Below are 19,238 nucleotides of genomic sequence, written 5' to 3' on the forward strand. Positions count from 1 at the left end.
ATACTTCTACTCGTCTGTGATTTAACGGCTGATGTGATGTAGAGACTCCTGATGTTTATGTAACTAGATTTACCTTCGACGTAATGACTCCTGATGTACTGCCTGCAAAGTAATTAGAGGACCATACTGTATGTGTGGTTAAGAAAACTGCTTTAGAACTAGCTACTTTGTCTCATCCATTCTTTGACTACATTTGATTATTCCTGAATAAACGTTTGGTGTGTGATACCTTTTTGTGTACTCTGTTTTGCTACATCACCTGCCTGTGCATGTGGTGCGTAGAGATCAGGCCTGGCCGTAGTTGGAGTTTTGCTACGCGAAACTCAGTGAAGTTACAAAAAAACTCAACGAAGTTCAGTGTGTGGCGGAGTGCAGTGCGAACTGCAGTTTGTGCTAGTATTCCTGCCACTTGGTTAGACATTCCATCCGAGCTGCCGCTCGCACTCGCGAACTTAACAATCACAATCGCAAATTTACCGTTTGCGATTGTGAGCGGGAAAAAATCTCCGCTGCACTTCGCGAAGCGGAGTTTACTGCACTACACGAGCTCCGTGGAGTGCAGAAAACTTCGCAAACGGAGCGAAGGTCACCGCCCAGGTCTAGTAGAGATCAGATAAATTGTGGATTGCGCTGTATAACTGTAGTGATTGCTAATAGGACTTCTTGAGTATGTAAACAGTGTTTTTCAACCAAGAGGGAAAGCGATAAAGAAACATATAATATGAATCTTTAAAAGAACTAAGGCGCAACCTAATTGTTACAGCATTAAGTTCTAAATATCCTTATTTTGAATCTGAATTGTACCTTAAAATTGCTGATATCTCAAATTTCAGGCTGGATTGAAGATTGGAGTCTTTAACTCTGCAGAAATAGAAGTGGTTCTTCATCCATGGCCACTGTGACACTAACCAAGCATGATACTTCTTTGGCTGTATACTTGCTGTACATGAAAAATTGTATCTTGCTGCAGACCTGAACACGCTGTTTGACCTGTGCAAAGCAAGCAATAAAATAAGTACGCTTCTTGGTTGTATTCTGATTTATTTCAGTTCACCTTTTCCATCTCAGATTTGAAACACACAAGACCTGTTTCAGCCACTTAACTTCTATTCACTATCCCCAAGGTCTTGGGAAAGTTATCTGAGCTAGTATCTCAAACAGAAATGGTGTTTCCTTTACGGACAAACCGATTTTGATAATCAAACACAAACATTTGGCGAAAGCAAAATCAGTTGTTCTTCTTAGTTGTGTCACTGAGGTCTTGAAACGAAGTATACATATTCTGTCTGTTATGGCATAAATGTTATGTGTCAAGGTACTATTGAATCCCCCATAAGGACTCGGTGAGGATAAACAATAGTATGTTCAGGATCTTTAGTCTGCAAGATAGTTTGAGCAGGTTCACTGACTAGTACCCTAGAGTGTAATGTGCCTGTGCCTGTCCAGGTGTTTACGTTCCAAGTCAGAATTTCGAATTTTATTATATGTTAAAATTGCACATACCTCAAGTTGCAGACAGGGGCTTTACAATTATAAAATGGTCCTTCTTTCATTGCCAGCGAGTCACTGATTGAGCTTGAAGTTGAAACTCCTGTGAGCTCTATGCTGGTGGTTACACACAGACTTTTTTTAAAAAATAAAACACATTTATCAGTGTGCCTATTTTTGGGAAGTACAGCGTTCCCTTCATGATTGCAGTGAGGATGTTACTGCACTCTCTTTTTCTAATACATTTTTATTTACTCTTTGATCGTGTGTTTTTGTCCATATCCTATAGATTGCATCTAACTGTGTTGTTTAGGGGGATTTTGGTATGGATTTGATTTTCCTCTTTAGAGAGACGACTGATAACTGAACATAACTTGCAAACAGTAACGTTCTCTCCTACAGTTAGAACTATTGCAGTGTTGACAAACCTGACTAAATGTGCCATTTTGTGTTGTTGGATCATTTGAAACATCGTTGTGTCATTTTGATTACTGTTTGGTCACACATGTTAAACAAGTGGTGTATGCCTTTCTCTTTTGCGAACTCACTCTGGTCACTTCCATTCACAGAAAGTGAATCCTTGCTGCAATTGCTGTTTGATGGAAAATATGAGTCCATGTTCTTCAGTCATGCAGTCGAAGACCTTTTGGCTTCACCTGCCTCAACAGAAGAGAAAATTGACAGCTACCTGGAGAAACAGATTGTGGCATATATGAATGTTGCTCCAGAGGAACAGAATGAACGGTAACGAACACTAAATGTAGTTGAATTGTATATCTGTGTCTTCTTCATTTGCGCTACTTTTAAGTACTGCATCACAGCATTCACTTTAGTTCGGATCAGTATTTCTCTTCTAAGAAAAAAATATCTTCAGATAGGAAACCAGCATTGGCAAAGCCTTTTGGTCTTGTTTTAAAATACAAGCACTGAACTATTGGTTATGTCAATGCTTGTTCCATTAGGTAGATGCAAGTCAGGGACTTGGGAGGGACAGGAAGTGGATAGAGGAGCAATGAACAAACTGGGTCATGAGCTGACAAGAAGCAGTGTGCAGCTGTTGGGTAGGTTAAAAGCAATTATGAATGAATATAAATATTTTTAAAAAGCTAATGAAACAGGAGTTGTGGAACAATGAACAAGGAGCTGAAGAAGGGTTGTGAGCAGATGTGAAGAGAGCGAGAAAAGCCATGTACGTCCAGGTGCTAAGATACAAATGAATACCATAATTTCCTATTGTCAGAAATGGAAGTCATCCAATGATAATTATGATAAAGAAGCTATGCTCGAGGAACGAGACAAAAACAAGAATTGAAAGGAAAGTCATCTAATGAGAAGCACCAAACCGTGATAGGCAATATAGCCATCTAGTCAGGCGCATGTGGATAACCCAAAGCTTACCCTAAGCATTGTAGTCTGTAGGTCTCTGACTACAGACGGCTGTCTAGAGGCAAAACCTAAAAAAAGATTTGCATGATTTGTAAAGCTAGACAGTAGTATGCCCACGTACATCGAAGTGGTTTGATGCTGTGATTGTATAAACTGAAAAACATTTAAAATATTTAGTTTTTGATGTGTTTTTAGACTGGCATGAAAGTCACATTGTACTAGACAATGCAATGTTCATCTTTTGGCCACAGAAGTGGACTTTATTAAAAGGATAGGTCAGATGTTGTCATTAATTTAGGAGGGGTACCCGCCTACAAACTAAAACACAAACTGGTTATCTAAAATACAATTCTTAAGAAATCTATGGTAACCGTGATACAAGCAGCAAGCAACACTTGGAGAATTGTGTATTTTAAGTTTAAACGGTACCAACAACCTTAAACATTACAATAAAGTTCAAAACCAAACTTAGAAAAATAAAAAAAAGAGAATAAAAGACACCACGAGCATCAAAATCATATCAATGTTACCACAGTTCTAAGTCAAAAAGTGCCTAGAAAATTAAAGAGGGCAAACCATTTCAGCCTTGGAGAGCAAATCACAACTGTGGGTGCCAAGTGGTGTTAGGGGTCCTTGAGTCCTCTTCTTCCAGCATAAGTCCTCTTTCTTTAATCAAGGCCACCGTCCTCTGGTATGATCTGAGAAGATGGTGGCGAGGTGCTGGTATTATCCTGAGCAATAGCCAGTGATTGAACATTTTACCTATCCAGTTTTGGCTATTTTCGCACCCTATGCCATTCTCCTTTAGGGGCACTTCCTCCTCACATCGCTGTAAAATTACTCTGGAACACTCATTTCAAAATAGCAGAAACTTCATCCCTTGACGGAGCACAATTTTGTAAATAAAATGTGCTCGATGAAATTCACCCTAATGCAGGCTGTAATAATACTTGTGGAATGACTAATCTATAATACTAGAGTGTACAACGTGTGAAATGTGCATAAGGCATGACAACATGATTTTCTTAGTCAAAATAATGAGAATAATGCTAACTGGATGTTATTCTGTCTTCCTAACTGCAGAAAATAAAACATCAGAGAAAATGATGTATTGTTCGTGAAAGTATAATGTAGGCTTTTAGTATTTATTCTCTGTTTTGTTAAAATAATGTAAGCCTTGGAATTGTTAGAGGATGTGCTTTTCCATGCTCCTGTCCTTCAAATGTTACAAATGCTTCCTTAGAGTACAGATATTTTGCCTGTTTCTGAATAAGTCTTTAGAGTTCTTTCCTGTCTAGGAGAGGATTGTAGATGACATGAATGTAACTATTTCAACTTTTCAATACATTTGTAGCTAGGTTTTCTTCATCTTCCTCTCTTGGAAGTTATACAATATTTAGACAAAGAGTGTGTAGAAAATAGTAGTAAAGTCCCTCTCAGTAGACTGTCACACCATCGTGAATAACCAATAGAGAGACTTGCTGAAGAGAGAAATGCAACATATTAACGGAAGAAAGGAAGTAGCATATTATAATGATTCCTATGGGATAGTGATCCTCCGCTTGTTCACAAGATTGGTGACCTATCCCTACGTTCGTGGTATGCTGCATGCTGTGCTGATTCCTGATTTTCTGGTGGCGAAACCTGCTAATTTCTAGGGATTTTCCTAGAGACTTTGCACATCATCGGCCGGTGATGCTGCTTTTGATATTGCCTAACGACCGTGGAGTCAGCTTTTCAGGCAAATTGCACGCTGTGCATTAGTATTTCCGTAATGTAAGTGAACTGTTTTTCGCTAATGTTTTTCTCTCTCACTCCTCTATATCTGATGTTCTGATGTCTTCATAAATGAGCTATTGTGAATCTAATCTGTATTTTTTTGAGAACCAAGTAATGACATTCTAATTAGTAATTGTGTTTGACCATTCATATTATTAAACAACAAAAACAACTAAATAGAAGAGAATAGTGTTTGTCTTTATTTCTGAGTTTTCAAAGTTATTTGGACATGTTTATAATGACAAATGTGTAGCCTATTTCTTCATTGTAGGTCCTCGTGGAGAAATAGCATTCTGTCTTTCATTATTTAGTCCCTTTTAGCTCTACCAAAGTTTCATTGGAGGACCTTTGATATTGCTAACTGAGTAATAGTGACTGGTTGCCCCGTCATTAGAGTTACGTTTCCGATTAGTATATAGTGGTTGGTGTGGATAAGTGACATAACAAAAATCCCCCAATGCTTCCGCTGCATCAGTTTTTGGTAGTGTCATCGGATAGTGAGTTTAGACTAACATACTGGGTAGTGAAGAGGCAAAGTTTAAAGACAGGACAGATTCAAACAGTTTTATGATATATGTGAGTTTATACCTTTATGTCATGTTGAGGTTTGTTGAATCTCTATGGAATTAGCGGGTCTGTCGTAGGTCTGAGATCCCAGGATAAGCCTAAGGGCTGTCTTAGTGTGGCATGCACTAAACTTTAGGTGCGTTGCCTGCTGTCGATGCGGTACTAGGCCGTCGTCGAACTGGAAGTTACTGCACAGGGAACTTTGCTGACTGAAGTACTGGAGGTTTATTTGGGTCACATCAGAGGTGCAACTGGAGAAGTCCCGAGAATTATCAACTTGTAAGAGGGCATAAGACCGCTGGTCGAGGTTGTGCTGGAGTGTATACATTTCTTGGAGTACATGGTTGTATGCAATTCATGATGTAATGAATTAAGCAAAGAAGTCTGAACAAAAGAAAAGAAGAATAAAAGAAGAAATTCTGAAGAAATATTTGTTTTTTGTTTGTGAATACATATTGTTTACTATTGCATAATGTGTGTAGATCACATGAACAGGATAAGTTCATATGTTGGATAAATTATGAGGAATTCATGAGGATTGCATGGTAGAAAATATTTAAAATAAGGCACCTTCGGGGCTAGTGTACGGTGCGTCTCTTTACAAACAGGTTCTGTTTGGGATAGTGGAGTATGATGAAACCGACAGGAGCCAGTCGGTGAATAGGGACCGCACCAGGATTACGAGAATAAAAAGAGTTTTTCTAGAGTGTAAGATTGTTAAAAACAGGAGTGCAGGATATCAATCACATAAAGATAGAAAGGGGATACCACCATACTTGTACTTGGTAAAAAAATTGGATGAAATGTACAGAAAAAGATGGTAACTTGGCTTTTCCAGCAAATGATACTTATAATACTAAAATTGTAGAGAATTTAAGGAGATGAATGAATAATTTGAGTCCAAATCCGAGACCTATGCAGTGCGAAACTCTTTAAGAGTGGGATTACAAAGCATATAAAAGAGAAAGAGACAGACAACAAAAAAGGTATAAAATACAGTGAATAGGTACTCTTAAACAAAAGGGATGCTCGTAAAAATTGTAAAGAGATGCTGTTGAAGGGACTAGGATGTTTCCAGTTAGAGAGGCTGAGACAACTGAAGGGGGAAAGAATAAAGAGAAAAAGAAAAATATTGATTCACAAGAGAAGGATACCAATATAAATAATAGTATAGATGAGTTTGATGAAGATTTCCAAAATGAATTATTGGTGAATAGACCTCCGCCATATCAAGAAGAACATACTAATACAAATACAAGTGTTTCGAGTGTTTCAACAAATGCTCCTTCAATTCAAATTGAAGAGCCACTAAATAGATCACCTGAGGTTGTAAGTCAGATTCAAAAAGTAAATAGAGAAGAAGTAGTGAGAATGAAACCAATAAGCAACCTAGATGTTTTGTCAGTTCCAGTGACAACTGATCCAATAGTTCCAGTGTATAATGATGGGCAAGGACTCACTCGAGTACATGCCTTAACTGTTTCAGGGAGGAATAGTGAACATACTCATACAGACTCTAGAGAGATAAGTAGAATAAATGAAAATAGTTGCACAATGGGAGCATAAATAAGAGAGAAGTGGAGCAATTGATCGATATTTCAGAAAGGATAAATGAGACACCAAAACGTGTTATAAATCTTGACCCTAAGAAATTGCAAGTTGAAAGGACAATGAATACACAGACCCATAATTGATCAAGAAGTGAAATGAGTGAACATGTGCAGAGACCATTAGGTCCATCGCCAGAAGAATTAGATGATTGGATTAGAGAGATAGCTCCTGCTTGCAGTGGTTAAAATAAAGATGCATACATAGATGTGAATAAATTGAAAGGAGATTTGGAAGAAATGCTTGCTAGTAGTCCAGAAAGACTGAATAAATATCAGGAAGATGTGATTTGTGTGTAAAAATATTATTAGAAAAGCAAGAAGCTTGCATGAGACTTTTGCTGAAGTTGCACAGATGTATGGAGTTGATACTGAAAAGTCTAAAGCTTTACAAAAGACATACAGGTAGGATTTCACAGACAAAGATTTGGAGAATCTGAATGTATCAGGAAGACGATTGCAGATTAAAGAATTGATTTCCACATTAGCGGCCAGATTCATCAAGGTAAGGAATTGCGAGTCCTTAATAGCGAATTTTAAGGATTCGCTATTAAGGACTCGCAAAACGGGATTCATGTAGGAATCGCAATTGAATTTGCGATTCCCACTGATTCCTTATTTGCGAGTGGCTAATTGCTAATCGCAAATAAGGAATAACTCCCCATTCATTCCTATGGGCCTAAAGGCCCATAGGAATGAATGGGGAGTCATTCCTTATTTGCGATTAGCAATTAGCTAATCGCAAATAAGATTGCGATTTCAAGGGTGCCAGGGTGTCCAAAGGACACCCTGTAGCACCCCTGAAATGTAATCTACATTGGTGACGTGTGTGTGTAACATGCAATTTAGGAAAATGCATTTAAATGCATTTTTCTAAGTTTGCGCAATTTACCACGAGGTTTGACCTCGCGGTAAATAGCGGCCCAAAATTGCGATTTCGCAATTTTAAAATGATTCATGAATTGCATTTAAGGAATCTCAAATAGAGATTCCTTAAATGCAATTCCTCGCAAATGTGCGAATTCTTTATTAGCGAATTTTGCATTTGGGATGATGAATCCCAAATGCAAAAATTGCACTCGCAAAGGGCCAGATTCCCAGAATCTGGCCCTTTTCGAGCGCAATTTAGCTTGATGAATCTGGCCGTAGGTCCTTGGGGAGAGTTAGACAGTTGGAAAGGAAGATGGGCTAAAAAGAAGGATGAAGTGACCGCGACAGCTGTTTTACCATTGTACCCTGTAAGAGAAGCAGAAAAAGAGTCTGTACCAGATGAAACGGTTACAACATACCTAATGAGAGTGGTACCAGGAGGTGGTGTGCACGTTCCATGGTCAAGACAGGACATATTGTCATTTATAAATGATTTTTACTAGGTTGAGAAAAAACCCTGTTGAATTGTACAGACATGTAAAAAGATTTGTAAAGGTTTCAAAGGTTTTGTGGGTTGATTTGGAAGGTCTTTTTGATATTGTAATTCCAGCAGATTTGTTGGGTTGAGTCTAAAATTGCTGTCGATTGGCCGAAAAAGAATATTCAAGAGATCCAAAAACAGGAGCACCTTCAGAAGAGGTTATGAAAAAATATAATCAGGTCATTATGTACTTGAATGGAAAGATTTCTCTGAAAGAAACAGATTGGGTGAAAATTGACAGGACTACTCAAGAATTGAAAGAATCAGTGCATGCATATTATGAAACGCATCCTCAAGTATTTAGACAGTATAGTGGTATAGAAAATATCACAGAGAAGGATATGGGACACTTTGTGTATGGATTGAGACCTAAAATAAGTGCTATGATTCAGCAGCATGTAATTTGTTGGCAGACTAAATCGATTGACAAAATACTTCGTTATGCGAAGTATTGTGGAGATGACATAGAAATGAAACGCAGGAAATTGAAGGAGAAATTAATGTTGGCCCAGATGAAAGCAAAGAAAGGGGGTTATTTGAGTACTGATTCCTCAGATGATTATCAAGGATGGTCATACTACTACTGGAATGAAAGGTGTAGTTTCAAATGGCAACTCTGTGATGCAAATGATCCCAATGGGTCAAGGAAGAGGTAAAGGTAAGTTCAAAGATAAAAAGGAATTGAAAAAGAAGTTTCCTTGTCATGTTTGAGGTAAATTTGGACACTGGCGAAGCGAGTGTAAAAGTCTCTTAAATACAGGACAGGCAGGAAATTGTGACCAAATGCAGAATCAGGGTTATCAGGCGCAGATGAGTCAAGCACAGATGAATCAGATGCAAAATTAGAATTCACAAATGCATGTATCAAATAATAGAGGACAGGGTTTGCAAATACCACAAGTTCTTATGCCAAATAAGGATGTGAATGGCAAATGCCAAAGTACAATACAAATGTGGGTTTTCATACCAGTGGTCAAGGACATTCAAATGAGCTGGTGGCTTCACAATATTTGATGCAGTCAGAAGACAATGATTCAGATACATCACAATGACGGTGTCTGGGGGTAGAGGAAGAGTGCGTTATTGGCGCATCTCTAGAGGTAGATCAGTCAGGTTCCTATGTGGATGGCGAGGTTGATGGCAATGCCATTACATTCCTCGTAGAAACTGGTGCTACCTGTTCCACTGTAAAAACTGTGGAAATCAAATTCAAATAATCTTTATTTCGGTCATGAAAGACCATAAAAGATATACAAATAATTTTTATCATTTAAGAACATTTATGCATATGCTATAAAAAAGTCATAGTTAAAATCTGATTACTAAAGAAACATCATAATTCGAAGAAGGGAGGAAATGGATTTGTTTTATATAACTTTAGTGTCTCTAATAATTAAAGCACGTGTTCGCCACATTCCTGTCAAGAATTTTGCCATTGCAAACACAGTTGGGGCCGCTAAATCTGTCTTGAGGACTCTATAAGCCGGAGCAAAAGTTCTGAAACCCAAGTTCCTTAAGTGAGGGACCAACCAGTAACTCCTAATTCTGCTGTAGGCTCTGCAGAACAGGACCACATGAAGATCGCTTTCCAGTTTGTAGTTGCATGCGGGGCATGCCCCTGAGTCCAAATTGCCTTCCCACGATTTAGTAAGGGACCTCAGGGGAAGACAGCCATACCTCCATTGCATGTAGATCTTCCGCACAGACACAGGTGTCATGGTGTCCAGTACATATTCAGGGCTGTAGGAGTCTTTTATCTTGATAAATGAGTCAGTTAGAGATCCTTCCCGGAGAGAGGACATAGCTTTCTGATGCATAGCTCTGTAGAATAAATGTGAAAGTTCTTTTCTAGAGAGCCTTACGGACACTACTTCCGGGTTGGACCATAGTTCTGGGACTCCAAGGTAAATACACATATCCCTGATGTACTTTATCCATGGGATTTTAGTGGCGTAGGTTGATCTCAGAAGCTCCTGCAGTTCATTTCTATAGTGTACCAGGTCCATACTGCTCCACAGACGTCTCCAATAGGTCAGAGGTTTTAGGCCCAGTACCTCCGTGATTGGTCGTAACGCCAAGTCCATTCTTAGGGGGAGAAGTGGGGTGCTCGGGGGGAGAGCTGCCAGTTGTCTTATAAAGTTATTTTCAGCGACCTGTACCGTATGTAAAGGTATATGACCCCATATCTCACCCCCGTAAATAATACACCCTCTAGCTTGGGTTTTATAAATGTGGATGGCGGGTGTCAGTGGACGCAAGGGTGATTTTTTGGCAATTCTTGTAATGGCACCTGCCCTCTGAACCAGCTTAGTTGTTGCTTTTGTTTTATGTGGAAGCCAAGTCAGATTCTGATTGAGGGTTATACCGAGGTATTCTATTACTTGGACTCTCTCTAGGGTTATATGTCCCAGGCGAGGGTTTGGGCAGCTTTTGGGTTTGGGGCTTAGAATCATAAATTTGGTCTTGGTTGGATTTATTTCTAGACCTCTTTCATTACAAAACCCCAAAAACCCGTTCAGAACCCTTTGAAGCCCCATTGGAGTTTTGGACAGCAGCAGGGTGTCATCTGCAAACATGATTGCTGGCACCCTGCTGCCATTCAATTGTGGTGCATCGATGTTAATGATCCTGTTTAAGTACTCTATCACCCCGTTCACGAATAAGCAAAACAGGGTCGGGGCCAGTACACAGCCCTGCCTCACCCCTCTAAGGACTGGGAATCTATCCGTTAACCTACCGCCCTTTCCATATCTGACTCGGGCATAGTTGTTTGAATGCAGCCTAATTAAGATATGGAGAATATCTCTCGGGACACCCAGATCAACCAGCACCGCCCACAATCTAGCCCGAGGAACTAAATCAAAGGCGGCGCGGAGGTCCACAAATACCGCATACAGTGTCCCACATTCTACGAGCACTGTCTTCCAATATAAAACACTCAGTCTGAGTATTTGATCGACTGTTGAAACTCCTTTCCTAAATCCCGCCTGAAGAGGGCTTAAAATGTCAGTCTCCTCCATCCAGCTCAACAACCTATCAAGAATTAGTCTGCCAAACAACTTTTGGGACACATCAATGAGGCTGATTGGGCGGTAGTTGGCTGGGAGCAGGGGCGGCCCCTTTTTGTATATCGGGACCACCTCCGCTCCCAACCAAGTATCGGGTATTTTCATTCCCCCCAGCACTGCATTGAACAGAATCAACAGGTAAGGTGCCCAAATTCCTGGTTCGTGCTTGAAGAGGTCGCCCGGCAACCCATCCAAGCCCGGTGCCTTCCCGGAGGACAGCCCGGCTATCGCCATCCTAATGTCTTTTATAGTGAAGGGTTCGGCAGTCTGTCCCTCAAGGGTAATAGGCGGAGCTAATTCTGTCCCCTCATTCTCTAGGGAATATAGCTGCTCAAAGTGTCTTTGCAAGACACTTGCAGCAATATTGGGTTCAATAGCCGTGGGAAGATCCCCGCTTCCATGGTTTATTATTCTCCAGAATCTACGCGAGTCCCTTGTTGCTAGGGATTCCGATAGATTCTCCCAGTGCTGTATGTCCCATTCTATCTTAGCATTTGCTACAAGTGTTTTATAGGCCCTCCTCCTAGAGGAGATCTCTTCCCTCATACCACCTGCTTTTATGATAGATAGGAGGTCATGTTTTGCAGCTCGGCAAGCACTGTTGAACCAAGTAACGTTTTTCTGTGTCTGGGTGGTCTGGTGCTGAAAAGGTGTACTTCAAGCTTCCTAATTAGATGTTCATGTACCTGCGCGAGGTCCTTACTAATTTCCCTAGTGGGGTCTAAGTTCCATAGATGGAAGGCCTCTTCTAGGATTGAAATGATTCCAGCGTATAGGGAGGCTAACTTATCTTCGCTGGATACAAGATTTTCCCATTTTATCCTCCTTTTGTTATTTTCCAAAAGATGTCCCGATCTTGGCTCCTGCCCGCATGACACACTTTCCCCCAAACAGGGAATGGCGAAGTCTAATATTAATGCATTATGATCACTGTCCTGTCTTGGCATTACTCTGAAATCCATCACCCTTTTCCAGGTATGCAACTGTACCAGGAAGTAATCTAATCTAGATTCCCTCCCGGCTTTGTTAAACGTGCATTTACTCGGGATATCAGACCTAGTGCGGCCGTTACAAGCTCTTAAGCCATAGGTGAGATTTAATGTATTTATTTGAACAGCCAGCGGTGTCCATGCTCTCGGAGGTGGAGCCTCAGTGGATGGAACCTGCCAACTTGAATCCTCCTCTAGGGAGGGTCCATCAAGTAGTCCAGGTAACGGTTCAAAATGAGAGTTAAAATCTCCTCCTATTAGGTATGGTATATCCTCTGGGATGGTTTCTAGAAGACAGGACAGTGCCTCGATGGTTTTGGAGGAGGCAGCTATTGGGACTGGCCTGGAGTAAATGTTTATTACAAGTAGTTTGTAAAGTCCTGGCCATTCGAGTAGAACGGCCAGTATGTCCTCCGATTGCACAGTATATCGTGAGGCTATGCAACCTAGGTCAGAAGTTACCCAGGTTGATAGCCCTCCTGACGGTCGGCCTCTTCCTCCCCAACTAGCTTGTATAGAAAATGTTTCGAAGCCCCTATGCGTAATCTCCTCCCTGGCCCAGGTCTCTTGAAAGAGACAGATGCTTTGTGAGTTTATTAATTCGACCCATGAATCTGAGTCTATTTTGTTGGCCAAGCCTGCCAGGTTCCATGAAAGCATTTTAATTGTTTGAGGGACATGATGCCCAGTCAACATCATAGTTTGATTGAGCAATTCCCTGTCACTAGCTGCATGTGCGGTTGATGTGGGTAATTTCCCCCTTTCGTCAATAACACTTACTTCTCCACACCCTTCCTCCACGTTCACAATGCCCTCGCCAATGATCATGTCATCTAACCTTGTCTCAGCATTTGGATCAGGTTCATTGCAATCCCCGTGATAGTTCATGCTGTTGCCTCCCCCACCAGTATTCATGTGAACAAGGGTTTGTCAACATCCCCAACCCAGGTCTTGCCATCCAACCGTAGGATTATAAATCGGGCCAGTAAGATGGTTTTGGCACTCTGACGGTGGAGCAGGTGGAGAAATCCTTGACCATAATGGGTTGGGGGGACAGTTTTGCTTATTGAGTAGCCCCGTCATAATGCTAATGGGACGTGGATAAAAGAAGGTAAGATCAACGATGTTGATCCCTCCATTATTTGTGTCCCAACCCAGTCTTGTTATCCATCCTGCCACCCTTGAGTCTTGAAAGTTGACCACAATACAGTCCCCCCTCAGGGTTTTGGGAGTGCAACCTATCCATTCTATTCTCCTTACCCCCAATATTAGTCCATCCACTTCCCCTGGCAGAGGCCGGTTCACCCTTAACCAGTGCATAACCTTATTTTTGAGCATCTGGAAGGTTTCTCTCTGTCCCGTTGAGAGTGGTGGGACATTTGTAAAAACGGCTACATAAGGAAAGGAGTCAGGGGTAAGGTTCATTGGGGGTTTCTTTTGAGGTGGCTTTATCAATGATTGTAAGGACGGTTTAGGAGCTGTAGGAACGGGGCGGGGTGCAGGTTTATTTACCATGGGCTGGTTACTCGTTGGGGGAACGGTGGGTGTGATAGTGCCTGTACCAGAAGACGCATTACCGCCTGGTCCCTCGACAAGAGGGGGATTAAGACTAAGCGGCATCGCTTGCGCCTCAATCTGAGATGTTATTACAATATTGGGACAGTTGTTGGCAGCCCCAGATGTAACTAAGTCAAGAGGCTTGGATGATCTCTTCCCAACCGCACTGCCCGACTTAGGTAACACTGGGGAGTTAAATTGTGTCCTTCGTCCCTTCTCCTGTATTATGCATTGGGTGTTGTTCTGGGGCTTATTATTTTCCACTGGCCTTGCTTGGGTTTTTATAAGCGCCTTCGTTGAAAAAAAATTATCTAGTGTTACCTGCTCAAAACGGTCTAGGCGGTCAGATAGTTTACTGATTCGTTCCTCTATTGGGAGCAAAATTGACCGTAAGAGCTTTTCTAGATCAGGAAGCAGGTTACTAGAAAGTGGCGGTATAGCAGCCAGTGGTAGGTCTGTTTCCACGGATTTAATAATACTGGTATCTGAACTATCAAGTAAGACAACATCTCCCTCTTGTGTTCTTTTCCCACTGCTGCTAGCTTCAGTCTCGGGCTTGCTAGGGCACATGCTCCTGCCTACTTTCCTAAGTTTGTGTGGGGGTTTTGCTAAATAACATTTTTTTGGTGCAGTACCCCTTTTTCTTTTTGAACCTGGTTTGTGTTGGGACAGAGAAACTGGGGCACTTGTTTGTGATGTACATATAGTAAGATCAGTATGACTCACACTGCGAGATGTCGATTCTGCCGCAGTCCCCTGATTCTCTTCGTTAGTAGAGACATTAGAACGTATTTCGGCAATGTTAGGTAGATTTAAAGATGATAAGGGCGTTACCAGAGCAGGGTAGGTTTGTACTGAGCGCTTGTCTACAGGATGTTTCAAGAGTTCAATGGACAGTCTACGCTCAGCACGCCTCTCTGCAAGCGTTATCTCTTTGTCAATTTCTACGATGGGCCGGTTAAAGTATTTGTCTAAAGGTCCAATGACTGCAGGCCCAGGCTCGACTAGTAGGGTCATCGGAATAGAGCTGGTAGGAGATACAGACATCCTTGTGGGCTCCAATCCTTTTAAAAGCTTGTAATTTAGCACTCATCTGTCGCAGCCCTTTCCTTTGTACAGTATTTTCCTTCAGGGTCGATGACAGAGGGCTGGCCCAGCCCGGCCTCCCTCGGCCCCTGACGGCCACAGACGGTCCCGCCCTTGTCCTGGGCTTCTCCCGGCGCGCTCCCGCGAAGCGGAAGCACTGGTCACCCTTAAACAAGAATACAACAAGCTCATAGGCTGATAGGCGGGTGGGCGTGGCCAGCGGGGAGAGCAGCCCAGGTGTCTTCAATCGGGCGCGCAGGGACTCCTGGACACTGGAGTCCCTGCCTGTTTGCTCGCAGCCCCGCTGACGCTGTCACCCACCCCGCGCTCCTCTATGAAAGGTCCCCAGACAGCCAGCAGCTTCAGCAGACAAAGGCGCTGCGGGACCCGCGAAGCGGGTCCGGCGAGGCGCTGTGGTGTTCTTTAAATGCAGGAACTCGCTGGGTCGCAGAAAAAGAATCAAGAACCAGGTAGGGGCTTGCACACAACTCCAAAAGGGTCCCGGTGGGCCGGAGGCAATGTCTGCTTTTCACTCCGTTGGCGGGGGCGTGGCCAGCGGGTAGAGCAGCCCAGGTGTCTTCAATCGGGCGCGCAGGGACTCCTGGACACTGGAGTCCCTGCCTGTTTGCTCGCAGCCCCGCTGACGCTGTCACCTACCCCGCGCTCCTCTATGAAAGGTCCCCAGACAGCCAGCAGCTTCAGCAGACAAAGGCGCTGCGGTGTTCTTTAAATGCAGGAACTCGCTGGGTCGCAGAAAAAGAATCAAGAACCAGGTAGGGGCTTGCACACAACTCCAAAAGGGTCCCGGTGGGCCGGAGGCAAGGTCTGCTTTTCACTCCGTTGGCAGGGGGCGTGGCCAGAGGGGAGAGCAGCCCAGGTGTCTTCAATCGGGCGCGCAGGGACTCCTGGACACTGGAGTCCCTGCCTGTTTGCTCGCAGCCCCGCTGACGCTGTCACCTACCCCGCGCTCCTCTATGAAAGGTCCCCAGACAGCCAGCAGCTTCAGCAGACAAAGGCGCTGCGGGACCCCACGAAGCGGGTCCGGCGAGGCGCTGTGGTGTTCTTTAAATGCAGGAACTCGCTGTGTCGCAGAAAAAGAATCAAGAATCAGGTAGGGGCTTGCACACAACTCCAAAAGGGAAATCCCAAACCTACCCCTCTCCGGAGAAAGCATGCAAGTTGTAGGAGTTTCAAACAAATTGATTAAAGCACCAGAGAAAAAACCAATGAAAGTTCAAATTGGAATTTTTCAAGAATTACACAAATTTGTTGTGTGTGACACTAGTCCAGTTAATTTGTTGGGTAGGGACTTGCTGTGTAAAATGAACTGTTCCATTTATTGTACCCCAGATGGAATAGCATTTCACACGAAGGACGAGGATGTGATTTTCAAAATGTCAAGGCAGGGAACAGAAGTGAATTAATTGTATCCATTGTTTACAGCAAATGATTTGCCTATTGAGTTAAGAGATACGGTGTTGTCTGATGTGTGGGATTTTACAGGGAAAGATATTGGATTAATAAAAGGAGTTGCACCGATTCGAATAACTGTAAAGCCCAATGAAGAATTTCCAAGAATCCCACAGTACAAAATGAGTCCTGAGACAATTGCTGGAGTGACACCTGTGATTAATATGCTAATTGAACAGGGAATACTAAAAGAAATCTTTGGAAGTCCATGCAATTCACCTATAATGGGAATTCGCAAACTGAATGGGAAATATAGGATCGTACAGGAGCTGAGAAAGGTGAACCAAATTGTATACCTTGTTGTCCAATTATACCTAATCCAGCTGTGATCCTATATCAAATCCCATGTGATGCAGAGTGGTTTTCAGTAATCGATCTGTGTCGAGCATTTTTCTCGATACCCTTACATCCAGATAGCCAATATTTATTTACATTCCGGTTCAGGAACTGTGTTTTCGCATGGTGCCGAGTTCCTCAAGGGTATACAGAGAGGCCCTCAATCTTTAATCATACATTGAAGAAATGTTTGGAGTCAGTGGTAATGCCTAAAGACTCAGTTCTGGTTCAATGTATCAATGACCTTTTGGTGGCATCAAAAACAAGAGAAGACTGTGTGACAGATACAATTGCTCTACTGAACCATTTGGCAGTAGGTTGGCATAAGGTGTCACCGGCGAAATTGCAATGCTGTAAAAAATAAGTTCTTTATCTAGGTCATATCATTGAAAAGGGAATTTGGAAAGTCTCTCAAGTGTGGATCAATGCTATTATGCAAATGAATCCGCCAAAAACACAGAAAGAAGTTTGAATGTTTTTGGGAATGGTTGGTTATTGTAGGCAGTGGATTGTGCATTTTTCACTGATCGCCAAGCCATTGCAGAAATCGACACACAAAGATGTGACAGATCCAATGCATCTTGATGTGGAAGGCATGAAAACATTTTTGAAGTTGCGACACAGCTTATGTCGAGCACCAGCATTAGGAATGGCAGATTTTGACAAAGAGTTTGAATTATTCTGTAATGAACGTGATGTTTGCGCACTGTCAGTTTTAATTCAAACTCATGGAACAGCACGAAGGCCAGTGGCTTATTTTTCTGCCACGCTGAATCCAGTCGCTGCAGCATTACCAGGATGTTTAAAAGCAGTTGCTGCTACTTGTGTGAGTCTGGAACAGAGTGAGTCAATTGTAATGGGACATGTTTTGAAAGTGTATATGCCACATTCATTTGAGATTTTCTTTACACAAACTCGCACACAGCATCTTACAAGCAGTCGGTTGAGAAAATATGAACAAGTGATATTGGGAGCTGAAAATGTAACAATAGCAAGATGTACGATGTTACAGACACCAGGCTGTGATGAAGTTTTAGATGAAGTCGATCATGATTACCTGGATGTGACAGAGTTGTGTACCAAACCAAAGCCTGATATTAAAGACACTCCATTGACTGAGTCTGATGTTGTTTTGTTTGTGGATGGGTCATGCCTGAGAGATTCAGAAGGATGTTTAAGAGCTGCATATGCAATTTGCGCAGTGGCAAATGGGATTGAAGCATCATGGTTGAAGAGAGTGAGTTCTGCATAGGTGGCGGCTGAGCTGGTAGCTCTTACGAGAGCATGTTGCTTAGCAAGATGAATGAGAGTAACAATATACACTGATAGCCAGTATGGCTTCGGGGTTGTCCACAATATTGGGCAGTTGTAGTCTCAACGTGGATATTTGACCTCTTCGTGTTCACCTATACGAAACCGAGAGTGTGTAAAAGATCTACCGATGGTACTACAATTGCAGGCACAAATTGGGGTGGTAAAATGTTCAGCACATAAATCCGGATGTGAGTATATCACACTGGGTAACAGATTTGCTGATGAAATTGCACGATTTTGTCCTTTAAATACATATTTAATTAATATGGAACAACAAAATGAACAAATTGGCCAAACAGAATGCAGGTTGATTTTCTCATCTGTTGAAACCTGGGAAAAGGTGAGAGAATTACAAGAAGAAGCAAGTGATTCAGAGAAACATGGGTGGATCAAATCAGGTTGTACACACAGATCAGATGATGAAGTGTGGACTTACACTGATGGGAGACCAGTAATGCCAGACAGTCTGTTAACACAGATGGCAAGGGTCTATCATGGTCCAACACAAATAGATAGAGATGCAATGATCAGATGGTTTCGTCAAGCCTGCTTTGAGAAAGTCTCTGTCAAAGATGTATTGTCCGCAACAAAATGCAGGGAGAAAGATAGTGGTTAGTATGAGACAGATTGCCAAAGCTGCAGGCCCATTTACGAGGATGCATCGAGATTTTATCGAAATGCCTCCTTGCCAGGGACTAAAATACATTCTTGTGGTTGTTTGTTTGCTTGTTGGGTTAAAGCATATCCAACAAGACGTAATGACAGTTTAACAGTTGCTAAATTGCTTCTTAGAGAGATAATACCTAGATTCGGTTTCCGAGTCTCCTTGGAATCTGATAGGGGAACACACTTCAATAAGTAAATAATTTGGATGATTGTAATGGGCAGGGCTATGAGACAGCCGACCGTCCCGATCAAATTAATCAGTGAACATTACTGATGATTTGATACTGGATTATTGCAAAGGATTTACTGATGTGGTGCATTCTGTGTACTGGGTGCTTGTGAAAAAGCATGTAAGGAGGTCTTGCCTAGAGCCACGATGGCATGGTCCCTAACGACTGCTGTTAAGTGTGGAGGTTTGCCGATTTGGATACACGCAAGCCATACCAGAAGAGTCCCAAGTGCACTTGAAAGTGAACAACTTGCTGAAGAAGAACGACGTGAACAAAGAAATGTT

At 42.2% G+C, this 19,238-nt stretch overlaps 1 protein-coding gene across 2 annotated transcripts in view; it reads left to right on the forward strand.

The window, feature by feature from the left end:
- TTC27 (tetratricopeptide repeat domain 27) overlaps window positions 1-19,238 on the forward strand; it is a 1,731,040-nt gene that overhangs the window by 122,862 nt on the left and 1,588,940 nt on the right. For both annotated transcript variants that reach the window (XM_078648753.1, XM_078648752.1), the window contains exon 2: window positions 2,058-2,232. In XM_078648753.1, coding sequence (XP_078504879.1) covers window positions 2,058-2,232 — 175 coding nt within the window. The remainder of the gene's footprint in view (window positions 1-2,057; window positions 2,233-19,238) is intronic.

This window comes from Lissotriton helveticus, chromosome 6 (assembly GCF_964261635.1).
Source record: "Lissotriton helveticus chromosome 6, aLisHel1.1, whole genome shotgun sequence".
Lineage (NCBI taxonomy): Eukaryota > Metazoa > Chordata > Amphibia > Caudata > Salamandridae > Lissotriton > Lissotriton helveticus.